The sequence below is a fragment of the Ctenopharyngodon idella genome, chromosome 17 (assembly GCF_019924925.1).
Source record: "Ctenopharyngodon idella isolate HZGC_01 chromosome 17, HZGC01, whole genome shotgun sequence".
NCBI classification, from domain to species: domain Eukaryota; kingdom Metazoa; phylum Chordata; class Actinopteri; order Cypriniformes; family Xenocyprididae; genus Ctenopharyngodon; species Ctenopharyngodon idella.
In genome coordinates, this window is record NC_067236.1 from 15,578,768 (window position 1) to 15,598,603 (window position 19,836).

The window sequence follows — 19,836 nt, forward strand, 5'->3', positions numbered from 1 at the left end:
GTCTATATTTATCTGTCTAAAAATTAATCGGTTAGTTCACCCAAAAATGACAAATTGATTTAATTACCCACCCTCATGTCGTTCCAAACCCGTAAGACCTTCGTTCATCTTCAGAACACAAATTAAGATACTTTTGATGAAATCCAAAAGGATTCATCCATAGACAGCAATTTAGCCACCACTTATAAGGTCCAGAAAGATACTAAAGACATTGTTAAAACAGTCGATGTGACTGCAGTGGTTCAACCTTAATTTTATGAAGCGACGAGAATACTTTTTGTGCGCAAAAACAAAACAAAAATAACAACTTTATTCAACAATATGTTCTCTTCCGTGTCATTCTCATACGCTGTTTACTTTCAATGCTTCCAGGTTCTACGTCAGAACGCCGACTCATTATTGGCCGGCTCTTGCGTCAACATCACACGGCATGCGTCGTGCTGCTCACGTGAACAGCGTCTGCCAATACTGAGTCAGTGTTCTGACATAAACAGTGTATGATACAGAAGAGAAGATATTGTTGAATAAAGTCGTCATTTTTGTTTTGTTCTTGAACACAAAAAGTATTCTTGTCACTTCATAAAACCACTGCAGTAAAGTCGACTGTTTTAACAATGTCTTTAGTAGCCTACCTTTCTGCACCTTGAAAATGCTGACCACGAGTCATATCTCTCGGAATTCATCAAAAATATCTTAATTTGTGTTCAGAAGATGAACGAAGGCCTTACGGGTGTGGAGCGACATGAGGGTGAGTAATTAATGACAGAATTTTTATTTTTGGGTGAACTAACCCTTTAAGAATATTATATTGTCTCAAGCACACACTTATGTTCTTTTAAAAAAACTATTGAATCTCATCAGTATAAGCAATAAGCAGCTTTGCAAATTAGCAATGTCAGAAATTAAGTAAATATGATTTAAGCAGCCTTGTCTGCAGTGAAGAATACAGCGCACTCAAGGGATTGCAGCGAGGAGCGCGCACTGGTTGAGCATCAGGCGCGAGAGCGACCACACTAGCCACGAGGATGTCAGAGCGGAGAGAGAGAGAGGGAGAGAGAAAGAGGTGGAGTTGTTCAAGGTAGTCCTCAACAGGCTCGCGCGAGTTCACTCCTTAACCTGCAGTGTAGACAAGACAAGGCGTGGACTGCCTATCCAACCAGGATGTATGCCAGAAGCGCATGGATCATGTATGGATTGTATGGGGTTCTTGAGTGCTTTGACGAGTGTCAACATTTGGATGTATAATTTTATACGCGGCAAGTAATTTGGAACAAAAACCGGACGATCTAAATGAGTCAACAGTTGGATGTACCTGAGAGGGACCCTCTGGATAAGACCATGACACTGCTTTGGAATCAGAGAGAACCATCTGTAAAATGACTCGGAACTCCAGAGCGCGGCGATGACTTCTCCACATTTACTGTAAGCAGGGCGAGGAAATATAGTCACAGCTGCACAATGGATTTACAAAACTCTAACGGGTCATCTGGGGCGGACAAGCAGAAGCCCAGTCTGGTTGACTTCGGGACGTTTTTCGTGGACGCTGACATCATTTTTGGATTTACTAGTCATCTGCTAAAGCGAAAAGCCAAGGTAAGCATGTCACAGCTTTTGAGAGTACAAAAGACTCCACAAGTTGACTCATTTAGAGCTCTCATTAGACTCAATGTGGGTTGTTTCGCTTAAACACACTTATTGTCATATTTAAAGGCTATATTTGGAGGTTCATAAGAATAGTAAGTTATCATTGGTGGTGTGTGGCGATTTATAGCTACACTTCAGCACCACGAACAGCTCTCAGCTTCCCCATCAATCGCGCTTTTAGCAACTTCCTTAAAAACATCCAAAATATATTAAAGTGTTATCGCAACTTAAACCCTTCATTTTGTACATAATTGTTCATCCTATTGTGAACTTTGTGCTCGATTAAAAGTTTTTCAGCAATTCAACTCAGAATCAGTCTGATGTGTTAACCACTATAAAGGTGCACAAACTGACATTAATGTTCGAATAAAGGTTTTGAAAGAGTCTTTCAGAGCTATACAGGCTACAAATAACACAGACGCTCACAAAAAAAAGAGCCACATTTCTTTCAGTAGATTCTGCGGTTTTGTTCGCCCACGTTAAACGGCGCGTTATTGATGGTTTATTGGACTAGTTGCGCTGTCACCGACAAAGGACTGAATGTGGGTTATTTGAGGCGGGAGATTGGCAGTATTTGGGATGCAATTTAAAATCACGTGACCCCCGCATATGCATCATCAACATAAAATATTTAGCGACGAGTAATTAAATATTCAAACATTCCCACAATTTCTTGCAAACCGAGAGGTTTGTAAGATGCAGTTAAAGAAAATACCAGAGGGTGGCGCCAGAGTAATAAGCAAACGACATCAGCACACCTCTAATCTCACAGTCAACACAAGTGAACCGCAACATAAAAGATGACGTAATTTATGTTAGAAGCAATCATTTATTTATTTATTTATTTATTTTTATCTCAGACATAGAAATTGTAAAATAGTAAAATGAGTGTATAGGCTGTTCCTTACAATAATACAAATGATTTTTTTTTTTTTTTTTTTTTAATTATTATTATGAACCGTTGTACATCAGACATGCATGTTGAAGATTTTAAACAATTTCATAATTTGATTCGGTTCACATGAGCTAAAGCACATTTCTTATCACAAAACATAATTAATTTCACAATTTCACAACTAATCCAGTGACTTCAACTTTCTTTTCACTTTTTGTTTGTGCAGCACAGGCAGCCTATAAGTAGTATCTGAAACAGCATATTAGTGTTTGAATAGCTACTGAACGCTCTAAGCGCAGCTCCACCCCTCCAACCAAGTGACCGAGCCGCGCACATGCATTGACAGCAGTCAAACTTCACTCTCGTGTACGCGCGTCGTCATGGAACTACAGCAAAGCAAAACTTTACGGGAATTTTGTTATGTTTTTTCCTTGGCGCTCCCACTGACTATCCCTGAACTGTGTTCCTAATCAATGTGTGTAGAAAACAGAGGCGCAATAAAGTGCACTAGATGTCCGCAGTGTTTTGATCTTTTATACCGAGATGACGGATTTAACACAAGGGAATGCGCAAAGAGAGTTCCAGATGAGCCGGTCAACTGTAAGTCCTCAACTGATGCTGAGAATTGAATACCCAATTTTGCTGTTTGTGGTTGAATAACGTGCAACACGTTAGAAAGTTTAATCACACTTTTATGTTACGTGTATTTACACAAGTTAAGAACTATCTAGTGAAGCTACCTGTATTAATATAGTCTAATAAACAGTTGGTAATATGCAATTAACTGTAATGTAAACGTTCTAAATGTATAGGTAGCAACTTTTGACTGATGTTTGAAAAATATATGTGCTCTTTCTGCATTTTGATTTTGTTGTTTTTCAAAAAGGTGGAAGGCTGTTCGAGCGGAGAGTCTTCACTCTCACTTGAGCTGAGCCCGAGGAAGAGACTGTCAGCGGAGGAGGAAATGTGTGCCAGCAGACCACCACCTGAAGGCGCAGGAGCCGTGAGCGTCTCGGAATCAGACAGGGACGAGACTAGGCCAGATCTGTGCAAGCAGTGTCAGATGACTGTAGCTGAACTGAGGAGACAAGCCCTCGCTCTGTCCGACCCCGCTTCCTTAAAGGTCAGTGAGTAAAAACATTATTTTGATGCCACTGCAAAGCACATCCAAGGCATTGGAAACCTTGTTGCTGTATTTTTAGTACTAATTTAAACTGATAATGTTATCTTTCAAGGATCTGCTTTGATTCATGCAGAAATGCGTGAGTAAGAAGCTTTTGTTAGTCTCAAGGAGCACTTGACTTTCACCTGAGCCTCAAAGCTCTGGAAGTTGTTCTCTTTGTTACGTTCTGTCTCTCTGCTCTTTTCAAAGCATTGTGAAAGCCTCACATAAATCAGATGCAATGCAGTGAATGCCTCTTAAAGGCCATTTTGTGTAAAATCTCATGATCTGATGAAAAGTTGACACAAATAAGCCCTGTCTTTCTAGTTTTACGACCCCCTTATCAGAAAACCGATATCCTATTCAGGCTCCTATTCACAAAGTTCACCCAGTCATTAAAAGGTTAATCTTTTTACTATACCTTCACAGAGAGCAAATATTTCAACAACCTCTTTTTCAAAATATAGGCTTTGTTGTACTTTACAATGCTTTCAAGTCATAATTTGTCTGAAATGCATACCGGCTTGGATAAAAGTGTGATTATGGCTTCAACACACAACTTTCTTAAAATGCTGTTTGAAATGGCTCATTGCTGGATGTTTGGTTTATGGTCAAACTGGTGATGAAGCCTCATCAAGCCATTGAGTGAGATGATTGGAGTGAGATGTGAGAAGCTCAGCTGTGTGGCGTGATGTGCCCCTGTGCTTGCCAATGCTGTAAGTGGATGGGCATGATATAAAGAGAGCAATCTGGATGAAAAAAATGAACTATTAAAATAGCACTAGATTGACTGAAATTCTTATCAATTGTGAGGTTATTTGTAGATTTTTAGTGCTGTTTAAGCAATATCACATGAGCAAGAGTGCTTTTGTCAAATGATTCAACTCAATTAACGAAGAGAGTCACTTGTTTCATTCCTAAATGATTTAGTTCTCTTGAATAAATCATTTAAGTGAATGATTCAATGACTCACTTATATAGAGAGTCACTTGTTTCATTCCTGAATGTTTTTTTTTTTTATTTATGAAAGGATTGAACAAATTAGTTGACTAAATGACTCAACCATGAAACGAGTTTAGTTTCTAAACAAATCCGCGTTTTGGCTGGAAGATTCAAAGGCAACCTCATAAAGAGAGTCACTCGTTTTATATCTGAATAAATCAGTGTTTTTGAACACATCATTTGAGTGAAAGATTCAAAGGCTACCTCATAAAAACAGTCACCTGTTTCATTCTTTATTGAATCATCATTTTTGAACAAATCGTTTGAGTTAATGAATTAAAGTACTCACTGAAAAAAAAAGCAGTGTTTTAATGAATGGTTTAAGTGAATGGTTTATGACTACCTTATAAAGAGAGTTACTTGTTTCCTGAATGAATTAGTGTTATTGAACAAATCACTTGAGTGAATTATTCAATGACTCACTCATAAACACAATCACTTGTTTTATTTCTGAATGAATCAGGAATGAACCACTGATCTAATTGGCTGACCGAATGGTTCATTCACTCATAAAACAAGATTAATATATGTTAGCCTTAAGGTTATGAATAAGCTGGTGTGTTCCAAAACAATGACAAAATTCACATTTAGGAGATATAAGCATTCAAAACTTACAGTTTCTCACTTCCGCTAAAATGGATCAGGGATTTTCATTACATCACCGCGGACTTTAGCTTCTCATCAAATCTTCTGTCCAATTAAATGCTCTCTAGAATCTGAAGTCCCGCCCCCTCCTACACTATTAACAGACGCAGAAGCTGCGACTGAAATCGGTCATTTGTTCACACATTTACTAGTTTCTACATGGTGAATGCACTATATAGAGGATAGGGATCGATTCAGAAAGTGTAAATATGCTTTCCATTGATGCGAATGAAGTCCGTTTTTGCGTTATTATCACATGAACCACCGCAGCACTTAGGGTCAGCATGGGGTCAATCATACGCGTCTACATCTGAGTTTTGATGACTCACTGAATAAATCAGTGAATTGACGACATCATAAAGAGAGTTTCATTCCTGAATGAATCAGTGTCTTTGAATGAATCGGTTGAGTGAATGATTTAATGATTCACTCATAAAGGGAATCATTTGAGTGCATGATTCAAATAATTCACTCATAAAGATAGCCACCTGTTTTGTTTCTGAATGCATCAGCATTTTTGAATGATTCACTTGAATGAATGACTCCATGACTCACTCATAAAGAGTGTCACTTGCTGCAGCATACTGTAACAATGTAACCTGCAGAAAGAGTCCCTGTAAAATCCCCACCATTAATGCACAGACTGACAGTCTGTCTGGAATGCGGAAACACAAATTAGTGGCACGATGCAAACAGTGAAAAGTTTCAGTGCTGACGGACTGTTATATCAGCACTCTTGAAATGCTGCTCGACCAATCAGGTTTGATGCCTGAAACTAACTGTTCTTTAATTTATAAAACCAATTCATTTATAATGAAGAATAATGGAAAATAATCAATCAAATGAAGGACACAATTCCATTGTACCAGTCATGTATAACAAAAGCTGAAAGTAAAAATCCATGATACTTTGAAGTAATCCACAAACTCACAAGAAGACAAAACCATCCAAGCTGACTTTTCTGAATGCTGGTAAACTGAAGCTATAAAATCATTCGCCATTGTTTGTTTGGAGTGTTCATAGTCTATCAGCTCATTCCTAAAGCCACTATTTTTTTCTCACAACCTTCCGTTTCTAGAGTTTTCAACAGCTTTTCTTACTTTCACACACTGTTTTCATGCAGAATATGCGAGTGCCAGTTTCTGCAAGTTTGTCAATAGGGGAGGGGCTATTGGAAGTGGCCCATTGTTTTGGGAAACAATGCTTATCTCCCCCCTTGTCCATCGACATTGGGGGGAGAAAACAGTCGAGCGGACTAGCTGTGGAGTCTGTGGAGGAAGTGGAGACCCAGTTGACCTTCATCATGCATTCAAAGTGTTCCTGTATACTCCTCACCAAATTCCCACCACAGTTAAATATAGGCTGTCGACTTTTTATTGTTGTCTGACTTGCTGCTTGGGTTAGCCTCAGGTTTTCCCCCTCCCTTCGCTTTCTTTTGTGGTTGTGTTTCAAGAGAGATCTCATGCTTAGGTAGGATTACAAGCCCTCCGGTTTGCTTTGAACCCCCCCTCAAGTTCTCTTCTCTCCAGGTTACCTCAGGGGATAAAGACAGGGCTTTTGTGTGGGTGTGCATCGGTGTTGGTGGATGCGTATGACCTCGTCCCACCCTAAGATGTGTTATTTTTTTTGGTTAGTGCTTCCAGAGATTGCTAATATACTTACTCATTCTCATCACCAGTGGTTATCTGAAATCACCCCAAGTTTGGCTGGCCGTTTCACTTTGGCTTTTTGCCCTGTGTGGTCTGCTCCAGGTGTGGGGGATAAAGCGATGGGGTCAAACCAGAGAGGTTACGCCTCTATCGGCCCCTCTGCTGATGGCTTAATGAGACTGTGGAAGCATTGGCCATGGGAGTCCTGCTTTCCCTGCAGTTGGGAAAAGAAAGGATGCTTTGTCCAGCTGGAGATGTGTGGTGGTTACCTGACCTGAACTTAGAGACTCAAGCGATATGGTTCTAGATGAGAAGCTACAGAGGGTTACTGTTTATCGGCTCCTACCAAAGTGTGGGTGGCCTGTAGGCTTAAATCCTGGGTTTAAATTGGTCGAGTTTTCATTATTCTTGATTTTCAATTGCGATTCACACCTGCTCCCCCCTCATATGTTCATTATGAAAATTGCTCTCAGTTTGCTGGTAAAGTCTGGGAACCGCAGCACTCAATAAGTTTCAGATATCAGGCTGCCCTAATGACCCAGCTGCACTTCAGTGGTTCATACTAGAGCTCATTTATTCCCCGCCAGCTTGTGTTGGCAAGGAGTACTGGCCTCTTGGTCAATTATTTTTGTGTAATTGCTGAAATTTATGTTTTTTTTGTTTGTAGTTTAACAATCCAGTGGCAACATTCAAATAGGCTTGTAAAGCCAGACTTTTGAATATTGGCAAACTGTGCAGCTTTTTTATGGCAGTGATAAAAATAACTGACTGACATCTAAAGTGACGTTAGGTTAGATAAAAATATTATTAAATAATATTATATATTAAATAATATATTAAATAAATTACAAAACAAACAAGCCAATAATAATATAAAATAGTAATAATAATAAAAAATATTAAATTTATTGTAATAAAATTATATGATAAAATCATTTTATTATCATAAAATTGCATCATATGGCACGTGTTTATTGGTTGTTAATAAAATATCTCATCTTTAGATTTCTGTACTTTTATCAAATAATCTTAATTACTTATTATTTTGAACTATGTACGCAATAAATACAGTTATTTAATAAATACGGTTAGATATTTTAATATATTATTTGTAGTGCTGTCAAACGATTAATCACGTCCTAAATAAAAGTTTCTGTTTACTTAAAAGTTTATGTTTGTGTACTGTGTATAATTATTGTGTATATGTAAATACGCACACTTGCATGTATATATTTAGGAAAAAAATTGTTATATTTATATATAATATAAATTATATAAATATATATACAGTATATACATGCAAATATTTCTTAAATATACTAAAATTTATTCAGACACTTTGAACATTTCATTCATAATTACAGTTTATTCACTATAGTTTAAATAAATGGTAATAAAATATGACAAGATCTCAGAGTTAAACTATGTCAGAAAAAATTTATCTTAATTATGTCAGATAACACTTAAGCAAAACATGGTCAGGTCAAAGTGTCTGAATAATTTTTGGTTCCAAATTTTTAGCAATTTTACTGGTAGTCCACTGTATGAAGAATTTTTGGGTATAAAACACTATATTGCCAAAAGTTTTGGGACGCCTGCCTTTACATGCACATGAACTTTAATGACATCCCATTCTTAATCCGTAGGGTTTAATATGGAGTTAACCCACCCTTAACAGCTATAACAGCTTTAACTCTTCTGGGAAGGCTTTCCACAAGGTTTAGGAGTGTGTTTATGGGAATTTTTGACCATTCTTCTAGAAGTGCATTTGTGAGGTCAGGCAGTGATGTTGGTGAGAAGGCCTGGTTCGCAGTCTCCACTCTAATTCATCCCAAAGGTCTTCTATCGGGTTGAGGTCAGGACTCTGTGCAGACCAGTCAAGTTCCTTCACACCAAACTCGCTCATCCATGTCTTTATGGACCTTGCTTTGTGCACTGGTGCGCAGTCATGTTGGAACAGGAAGGGGTCATTCCCAAACTGTTCCCACAAAGTTGGGAGCATGAAATTGTCCAAAATGTCTTGGTATGCTGAAGCATTAAGAGTTCCTTTCACTGGAACTAAGGGGCCAAGCCCAACCCGTGAAAAACGACCCCACACCATAATCCCCCCTCCACCAAATTTTACACTTGGCACAATGCAGTCAGGCAAGTACCGTTCTCCTGGCAACCGGCAAACCCAGACTCATCCATCGGATTGCCAGACAGAGAAGCGTGATTCGTCACTCCAGAGAACACGTCTCCACTGCTCTAGAGTCCAGTGGTGGCGTGCTTTACACCACTGCATCTGATGCTTTGCATTGCACTTGGTGATGTAAGGCTTGGATGCAGCTGCTCGGCCATGGAAACCCATTCCATGAAGCTCTCTACGTACTGTTCTTGAGCTAATCTGAAGGCCACATGAAGTTTGGAAGTCTGTAGCTATTGACTCTGCAGAAAGTTGGCGACTTCTGCGCACTGTGTGCCTCAGCATGCGCTGACCCCGCTCTGTGATTTTACGTGGCCGTGGAGTTACTGTTGTTCCCAATTGCTTCCACTTTGTTATGATACCACTAACAGTTGACCGTGGAATATTTAGTAGTGAGGAAATTTCACGAATGGACTTATTGCATAGGTGGCAACCTATCACGGTACCACGCTTGAATTCACTGAGCTCCTAAGAGCGACCCATTCTTTCACAAATGTTTGTAGAAGCAGTCTGCATGCCTAGGTGCTTGATTTTATACACCTGTGGCCATGGAAGTGATTGGAATATCTGAATTCAATGATTTGGAGGGGTGTCCCAATACTTTTGGCAATATAGTGTGTCACAGTTTACTTTATTTTGCTATCCTCACTTACATAAATGAACTATAGTGTCCTGCACCCACTAGTAAAAATATATCAAAAATATCAAAAATGTCTAAATAATTTTTGGTTTGACTGTATACATGTATGTGTGTGTATTTAAATATACATAATAATTACACACAGTACACACATATATTATGTAAACACAAACTTTTATTTTGGATGCGATTAATCGCTTGACAACACTAATTATTTGTGATGTTTTTAAAAACTTAATACCATTTAATACCAATTAAATTAAAATAATTGCACAGCAGTGGTTGTCTGCAAATGATGCAAATTAATGGCACGAAATTCTCAGATTTTGGCAAATTTAATGAAATTGTATTCTCAGAGGTGCTCAATGTAGCAACCTGGTACCTTGAAAATATGACTTTATTTCCAAAGGGTGTTTTATGAAGGGCTGAGACTAATACTCAAACTTTAGTTGGATCTGTGATCTGTACATTAATAATTTAAAAAGCAAATTTGACGCATATGTAATGTCAGGACTGGAGTTATGAATTGTAATGTGAATTCTAAGTACTGACAAACCGAAAATTGACCTTGTATGTATTGGCAAGTGCACCAAAACAAAGTATTCAGAAGTGAAATCCTCATTAAAAACATTGTAAAATCTTAAAATTTGCTCAAAAGTGAGTTCCTTCCAGGAAATGCATGGTCAGCACTGCAGCCCGGTGTGTGACAGGCCGTTTCTTTACAGTCTTCTGCCAAGCACACGCTCGCAGGCGGCAATTAGTCTTTCTTTACGCCCCACAGCTTTTAATGGCTTCACTCTTTTTCACCAGGTTTGCTTTCAGCCCGCGCCATCCTTTGTTTTATTATTTATTACCAGTGATTCCTTCACCTGATATCAGTGAGGAATGGTCTCTTCTCTTCAAACAATAAAGAAGCTCTTCCCTCAGTAGTTCATTCACTTCAGTGTCAGTGCACTTAACACCTGAACAATGCCTGAGGATGGAATGCCTGGAAGCTTAACATGGGACAATAGACAAAGACTTCATTGCCTACAATGATTGGCACTTAACTAGTCACAAAGCTCCAGCACATTACCCAAGACTCGCAATTTAAAAAATGGCCAGCGTTAACCCTAAATCATATGCCTGGCTACGATAACCATTAACCGGTAAGAATGAATCTGAGACGTCTAATGTCAAACTATTTCACTCCACTGGCTGTCCGCATCGATTACAAGATCATTCAACAAAATTTAAGGGGATTCGCACCTGGGTTAGAACAATCTAGCGGTATGGAATGTGGCGTTCCCAATCCCATTATTGTGATGATGAAGGACTACACGGTATATGGTATCACGTTTAATAAGATGAATATGCGCTTGGGGGCGGCCGTTATTTCATCTCCATTGTCCAAAGAAAGGCACTGAAATGGCTGTCATCAATTATAATGACCACTACAGTTCTAAGGGTCTATAAGCTCTCTGTTGTGACATGTAAGAAGTTTAAAGCCCGTTCACAAGGCAGGTCGAAAACACCTGCATCCCTCCGTCCTTCAAATGCTGTGTGAAACTTTAGATGATGGTTGTAATGAGAATACTTAGCTCTCATTTGCTGTCAGTCATCTCCTTCAACTCTCTTGTGACCAGACCTCCTAAAACCCCCCTGGGAGGATCATCTAAAGCAAAGCTAGATGGATTTGCAGTTTGCTGTTTTCATTTCGAACACTTAACCCCTGCAGCTGTGTGTCTATATGTGCGTATGAGCAACACTGGGCCTTTAACTGCCACATGAAAGGTCAGTGTGGTTGGCTGCTATGGGATAAGAATCATAACAAAGTATGAAAATGGGTGGGCCATGCCTGATTAGACTACATTGTTTTGGACAATAAAGATTGAGATATTTTAAAGGGCAGTGGCTAATTGTCTCATTCAATTTGTAGTTGCATAAACCACTTAGATGTTGTATTGTATGCCAGGGCTCAGAAGAAGTATTATGAAAAATCTTGGAGGTGTAGACAGGCTTGAAAAGACATGACATTTTAAAACTATTCTACTTTAAAAAGCAAAACCTCCAACTCTACACTCTTAAAAATAAGAGGGTTTTCATAGCAATGGCCTTTAAGAACTATTTTTGGTTTCGCAAAGAACCTTTCAGTAAGGTGTGAAGAACATTTTAATAATCTGAAGAACCTTTTTCGACACTCTCTTAAAAACAAAGGTTCTTTATTCGCTTTGATGGTTCCACGAAGAACCTTTAACATTCATGGAACCTTTCCATTGCACAAAAGGTTCTTTATAGTGGTTCTTTAGTTTATTAAAATGTTCTTTACACTAAGAAAAAAATGGTTCTTTTAGGAACTGTTCACTGAAAGGTTCTTTGTGGAATCCAAAATTGTTCTTTTATGGCATCACTGTGAAAACTCCCTTTTGGAACCTTATTTTAAGAGTGTATAAAGAACCTTTTGTTCGGGTTCCATGGATGTTAAACAGATGGTTCACCCCAAAATGAAAATTTTGTCATTATTTACTCACTCTCAAGTTGTTCCAAACCTGTATGAGTTTCTTTCTTCTGTTGAACACTAAAGAAGATATTTTAAAGAACGGAGTGTCTATTTACACCAAGTGCAAATAGCGTCCCTGATACTTTTACATGGTGTAAATAGAATCTATCACTATTTTCACCTAGTGTAAATAGCATATCACTAAGAAAATGCTGCTATTGTCACTTAGTGTAAATAGAATATATTGCTATTTTCACTTATTGTAAATAGAATATATTGCTATTTTCATTTTGTGTAAATAGCATCTACAGCTATTTGCACCTAGTGTAAATAGCATGTATCATTAAGAAAATATGCTATTTTCACCTAGTGTAAATAGCATATCGCTAAGAAAATGCTGTTATTGTCACTTAGTGTAAATAGCATCTATTACTATTTTGCACTTGGTGCAAATAGCCGCTGCCTTTAAAGAATGTTGGTAACCAGACAGTTGATGGCACCCACTGACTTCTATAGTAGAGAAAAAATACTATGAAAGTCAATGGGTGCCGTCATCTGTCTGGTTACAGACATTCATTAAAATATCTTCTTTTGTGTTCAACAGAAGAAAGAAACTCATACAGGTTTGGAACAATATGAGAATGAGTAAATGATGACAAAATGTTCATTTTTGGGTGAACTATCCCTTAAAAGGTTCTTTATGGAACCATAGATGCCAAGAATGTTTGAATGTATCCTCTTTTTATAGAGTAAAATGCGTCAATGAGTCTGACATTGTCATGAGTTCATCTTAATATTCAGGTTGCTTAATAGATTGATGCTTTTGTGAGCTCATCTGCGTTTTCAGTTTACTTTAAATGTAACTGCATGCCCAACGGCATTGTTTGAATGTTTATTCCAAAGAGTTTAATTATTTCCTCACACCCCTACCAGAGAAAAACTCACGGTTCTCACGAGAAGCGAGGCTGGTTGAAGTGGAGTTGAAGGTCTACTGGAAGTCCTGGTTCGACTTGCTCGTTCCATTCTTCACTCTTAACCCTGCAGGAGGGGTTTGCCTATAGCACATGCCAGAGCAGTCACTATAAATCACTCAATTTTATTGCCTTTATTAGTTTCTCATTCAGTTCTGCTCCTGTGCACTTTTCATGTACTTTCGAATGCTCAGAGTTTACAAGAAATTAAAAGCCGTTTATCAGAACGTAACAACAGGAGAATTGTGACGAACATGGGGCGGATGGCATCCGTCGAACATTTTTACATCAACCCACACCTGAATTCTTGAATTGTCTTTTCATTACATGTCTCTGATGTTATTTGAAAGAAAAGCATTTTATGATTAATGGGTCAATGACATAAGACTGTTCCTGATAAAGAAACACACATGCCAAGTTCTTAGAAATGTACATTTTGTATTTATGTTGCTTTCATATACTTTTGAAAAACTTTTGAAATTTCAAGAAAAGTTGACATTTTTAATGTATTTATTTAATTGATCAGTGTCACTGACCCTAATGCAAATAGGTTTTTCCTAAAAAAAAAATCCCCAAAATATAATAGAATTAAAAAATATACCCCAATCCAAAAAGACCTTGACAGCATGACTTTGTAAACTAGTCAGCCACTGTGAAACCGTCAATACCGGTAATGTTTTAATACCGAATGGTAAGTTTGAATAATATTTAACAGTGTGTGTCTGTAGTGCTGGGTTCACTCAACTTACAGAGGTTCAGACCTCCAAATCTGGAGATGGACGTTTTATGCTTGCCGCTCTTGTCTTTCTCTTAACCTTTCAACCCAACGGCAACCATAGGAAAACCAGAATGTAAACCACAGGAAATGATGGGTTGAGAGAGCCAAGTACTACATTGCATTATTGATGTTTACTCCGGTCGGCCCTGCTATCTGATCCTCAATCAGTGAGTGTTTAAACTCATTGTTTGCTTCCGGGCTGTTTCACTGTTAAGCTGTGTGCTCAGCTGATATGACTATGATAAGCTCTTCCTAAATTGTTTTACTCTCAGTCTCAGGCCTTTGATGTTGAAACAAAGCTCTTGTTTTGCATTTGTCTTTCTTAGGGCATGTATGGATGCTCGCAGATATATATATGTTTATCATAATAAATTTCCAAGGAGGTCATTTGCATATTGAGACTTTGGCCTATTTACTGTTTTATGTAGATTGTTCAGACATGTTGTTTGAAGCTGTCAAATATAAATCTTGAAGCACTTGTAGTTCCTCTTTTGTACTCTAGAGGCATATGGGCTTCTTTTTTGAATGCACTCTTGACCATAGGTTTTATAGAAAGACTTGAGCTGGTGAAAGTGGTTTTATCTTTTACCAGTCAAATCAATTTCTTAATTCAACCTATTTTCAAATGTATCTACTGACTTTTATTTTTATTTTTTGAGGTTAAATGACAACAGAGTAATATACAATGGCCAAAAAAAATATTTGGATACATAGGAAAAAATAAAAAATTCTTCTTCTTCTTCAAAAAAACTTCTCTTTTCAAATGAATTTTTATAATATTAATTTATTTTAGTAAATTTTAATATATACAATTTAACACACTTTTTATTTAAAACTACTGTATGTGAAATAGTTTGCTAATAAATAAAAAAAAATAATTAATGTAATGTAAAGAAAGAAAATAATTTCAAAAAGAGAGATGCAGCCCCAGTTATGACTTATGGCACTGCAGGACAGTGTTCAAATTCAGCTTTTGGGGGGTCTCTCCAGCCACCCCCCTCCTCGGTCCTCAGTTCAAACACTGCTGTAGGATATGCAGTGAAAAAGATGTCAGAGAAAAAAACAGTTCACACTGGCTAGTTTATAGCCATACTTTCTCTCATTCTGTATTTTATCCCAGGCTGCCAACAGCAAGAGGAAACTTCTCAATGTTGTAGGGTGTGACACAGGAAACAGGCTGAAGAGGGCTTGAGCTAAAGGCTGTGTAACTGTGTGTGCATAAATGCTCGAGTGCATTGGCATATGTGTGGTGTCAGACTGTTTGGGAATCCACACGACTGAATCTGTGTGGAAAAAGAACATCCAGGAATGTTCCAACCAACGTAATTGCTATTGCCTGTCATTCCTCTCTCTGTCCAGTCCTGCCTGCTATTACACTAAATGTCAGGCCGACTGCAGGCTAGCAGATAAGACGTAAGCATGCAGCGTATCGCACCAGCTCTGACTATGTAGATTTGATCACATATGGCCATCAGCTGATCAGTGCAATGTCTCATAGGCTGAGTGAATTTTCAGCACAGGAAATTGAAGTATGTTATTTGATCCAGTGGTTCTCAACCGTTTTTGCTTTAGGATGCAAAATTTACTTTAGACAAAGTATTTTTATACTCTGAAGCAAATAATTCACCACACAAAACACATTGCGGTCAGTACAAAAAACATGTTTTTAAGTTCAGATGACATTGTGAATAGAATAGAATAGAATAGAATCTTTAGTTATCACCACATAACCTCTGGAATCATTTTCCTGTAACCTATTTGACATGATGTCACCATAGAACAGCACAAGGACATTTGCTTTTGAGCAACCAGAGGTTAAGTGCCTTTCTCATGGCCCATTAATGATGACTCATTTCTTGTAGAGACTGAACTAGAAGCTACACGACACCTTCATGTTAATGTAAATATCCGCATGAAATCAAAATGGGAGTTTTGTGGCTTTTAATCCATCTCTGTGAGATTTGAGGCCATCTATATGCTAGTGTACAACTAAAGGTAGATTTTTTTTAGTTTTAGCTCTTAGCACTTTTAGCAGATTGTACAGTTCAGCATGCAGCTCCTCTCCAAGCCACCAGAGGGAACCTTCACCAGAATTCTAGGAAGTTACTTCCTTCCTCTACAAGAATCGCCCCCTATACCCTTATATAGAGCACTATTTGAGTGGATAATCATTTGTAGTGGTGTCCAAAACCATGGACATTATCAAGCGCACTCATTCAATCTCATAATGCACCTCATTAACAAGTGTACAGCGGATGTTTACTCAACAGCTGTTCGTTAGAGAATACTCATGCAATGTTAGCTTTGCGCTGAATTAATTCCCGCATCTTGACAGAAGATGGCGTCTGTAGCACATCACATGCACTCAGTGTCCGAATTTGCTCACACATTTTAATTACTAACTTAATTAGTTAAGTAATGTAGGGAATATGGGGCAATTTTGGATGCAGCCAATAGCTGCCAATTTTATTAGCATGTTTTATGTCACCATAAAATCAAAATAGACCATTCTTATTTTTTATGGAATATTTTAGTATTTATTATAGATGATTTAACCATGAACATCTTTAAAGGGTTAGTTCACCCAAAAATGAAAATAATGTAATTTATTACTCACCCTCATGTCGTTCCACACCCGTAAGACCTTCGTTCATCTTTAGAACACAAATTAAGATGTTTTTGATGAAATCCGATGGCTCAGTGAGGCCTCTATTGCCAGCAATGTCACTGAACCTCTCAAGATCCAGAAATATACTAAAGACATATTTAAAACAGTTCATGTGAGTACAGTGGTTCTACCTTAAAATTATAAAGAGACGAGAATACTTTTTGCGTGGCAAAAAAACAAAATAACGACTTTTCAACTATATCTAGTGATGGGCGATTTCAAAACACTGCTTCATGAAGCTTTGAAGCTTTACAAATCTTTTGTTTCGAATCAGTGGTTCAGATTGCGTAATTGAAGCCTCGTTTACTGAAATCACATGACTTTGGTGTTTCGAACCACTGATTTGAAACAAAAGATTTGTAAAGCTTCGAAGCAGTGTTTTGAAACCATCACTAGATATTGTTGAAAAGTCATTATTTTGTTTTTTTGTCGCACAAAAAGTATTCTCGTTGCTTTATAATATTAAGGTAGAACCACTGTACTCACATTAACTGTTTTAAATATGTCTTTAGTACCTTTATGGATCTTGAGAGGTGACAGTGACATTGCTGGCAACAGAGGCCTCACTGAGCCATCGGATTTCATCAAAAATATCTTAATCTGTGTTCTGAAGATGAGCGAAGGACTTACGGGTGTAGAACGACATGAGGGTGATCATTTTTATTTTTGGGTGAACTAACCCTTTAATCAAAATAACCCCTCCCTCTTGCATTGACATCTCTTCTGTTCTCTGATGATGTGTTTACTGGCGTGAGGGCGGGGCAACCTGTCACTCATATAAGATCCACCAATAGCAAACCACACCATCCAACGATCCAATCAATTCCTGATGGACAAAATCAAGTCCCGCCCTACATTTTTTCTTGTTCTTGTGTTTCAATCGGATGTATGTCACAACAGAAAAGAAAAGACCATCACAACTTCCGTTTCATGCTGACTTTTACACATTATGACAGTTCAGCCAGCAGCTGCTCTCCAGTCCACCAGAGGGAATATTCACAAGAATTCTTGAAAGTCATTTCCCTCCCTCTAATATACCAGCCTCTGACTAACAATAACAAATAGCTAAAATGCTAATGAGCTCAAACAAAAGTGATTAAATAAATCTCCGTAAGACATAGGGTCATCCATATGAAAGTTGATTTTAACAGAAGCAGATTGTGACAGTTCAGCCTCCTCACCCCTCTCCGTTCCACCAGAGGGAACCTTCTACAGATTTCTAGGAAATCTCCCTCTAATACACTTACCCCTGACTAGCAATAGCAAATAGCTAAAATGTTAATGAGCCCAAACAAAAGGGATTGATTAGATTTGCAGCCACTGTTGAGAGAATATGGCTACTGTTTTCAGACCTGCCATGATGGGATACCGTTTAACAAACCTGAACAACTATAAAGTCATATGGAAGGAAGGACGTCATTATGCCTACTCCGGCCTTGACATCAGTGTCAGTGTCTGCTGGTCAGTGGGTCAACTGTAAGCCCAAACTGTCATTGTATTGTTGGCATACATGTAAGTTTGGCAGGATCCCCTGTGGTGTTTGGTTTGGCATGTGTAAGCATGATACGAGTGTGTGTGTGATGCCTCTTGTAAGCCCTTATTTATTCTCCATTCTGCAGAACTCATTGTGATATGTGGGTCCCATAAATCTGTGCAAGGAAATGCCCGTCAAAGTTCACACCTAAGTTCATTTCATGCTTCACTGTCTTCCTCTTTGTGTGTGGTGCAGCATGTTATCATGCGAGTCTGTGTGTGAGATTTTGCATAAAAATATGCTGGTTTATCATGGAATGATAATCGTTTATTCTTTTTTGTGTTTGAGCGTGTGTGCGTGTTCAGAATTGATTCAGGCTCTTCTATGATAACTCTGCTGTGAAAAGGTTTCTCTCAAAGATGGAAGATTTAATCAGCCATTACAGTAAAAATGATTTGTCTTAGCTTTGGTAACGGGATTCACTGGGTTAAACAAAAGCCTTTGTCTGTCTGGATAATAGTCTATTTCAGAGGTTCTCAAACTTTCCAGGTAAAACAAAAATTGTGGACCACCTACAACCCCAGCAACTACCTCAGAACAATTCCCAGTTTTAACTTCAAAATCAAAAGAATGTATAAATAAGAAAGTTTGAACTCTAATAGTTGTGTTAGTGAAATGAGACAACAGAAAACATGTATTACAAATATATGCTTATACAGTTCATTGTTCATTCATTGTCAGCTTAAAGGGTTAGTTCACCCAAAAATTTATTACTCACCCTCATGTCGTTCCACACCCGTAAGACCTTTGTTCATCTTCGGAACACAAATTAAGATATTTTTGATAAAATCTGATGGCTCAGTGAGGCCTGCATTGCCAGCAAGATAATTAACACTTTCAATGCCCAGAAAGGTACTAAAGATGTATTTAAAACAGTTGATGTGACTACAGTGGTTCAACCTTAATGTTAGGAAGCGACGAGAATACTTTTTGTGTGCCAAAAAAACAAAATAACGACTTTATTCAACAGTATCTAGTGATGGGCGATTTCAAAACACTGCTTCATGAAGCTTCGAAGCTTTACGAATCTTTTGTTTCGATTCATTGATTCGGAGCGCGTGTCAAACTGCCAAAGTCACGCCCCCCAGTGGTGAACCACTGAAATTTCAAAACACTTATCACGTAACGAAGCCTCATGTACTGAAATCACGTGACTTTGGCAGTTTGATACACGCTCCGAACCACTGATTTGAAGCAGCGTTTTGAAATTGCCCATCACTAGATATTGTTGAATAACATCGTTATTTTTTTTTTTTTTTGGCACACAAGAAGTATTCTAGTCGCTTCATAATATTAATGTTGAACCACTGTAGTCACATTTTAAATATGTCTTTAGTACCTTTCTGGGCATCTGAAAGTGTTAATTATCTTGCTGTCAATGGAGGCCTCACTGAGCAATCGGATTTTATCAAAAATATCTTAATTTGTGTTCGAATGATGAACGAAGGTCTTACGGGTGTGGAATGACATGAGGGAGAGTAATTAATGACATAATTTCACATTTTTGGGTGAACTAACCCTTTAATGTATGTGCTTTTGGTAAGATATTATTCAATTATTTTCAAATTTTTGTAATTAGCCAAT

The 19,836-nt window shown here is 38.0% G+C and overlaps 1 protein-coding gene across 2 annotated transcripts in view; it reads left to right on the top strand.

Annotated features, from left to right (window-relative positions):
* The first annotated feature begins 1,128 nt into the window (after nucleotides 1-1,128).
* kif26ab (kinesin family member 26Ab) overlaps nucleotides 1,129-19,836 on the top strand; it is a 99,215-nt gene continuing 80,507 nt past the window's right edge. Inside the window, exons 1-2 of one of the 2 annotated variants that reach the window (XM_051867672.1) lie at nucleotides 1,129-1,593; nucleotides 3,426-3,662. In XM_051867672.1, coding sequence (XP_051723632.1) covers nucleotides 1,459-1,593; nucleotides 3,426-3,662 — 372 coding nt within the window. In that variant the 5' untranslated portion in view covers nucleotides 1,129-1,458. Of the gene's footprint in view, nucleotides 1,594-2,362; nucleotides 3,140-3,425; nucleotides 3,663-19,836 lie in introns of those variants that run through there. The other variant, XM_051867673.1, reaches the window with a different exon arrangement.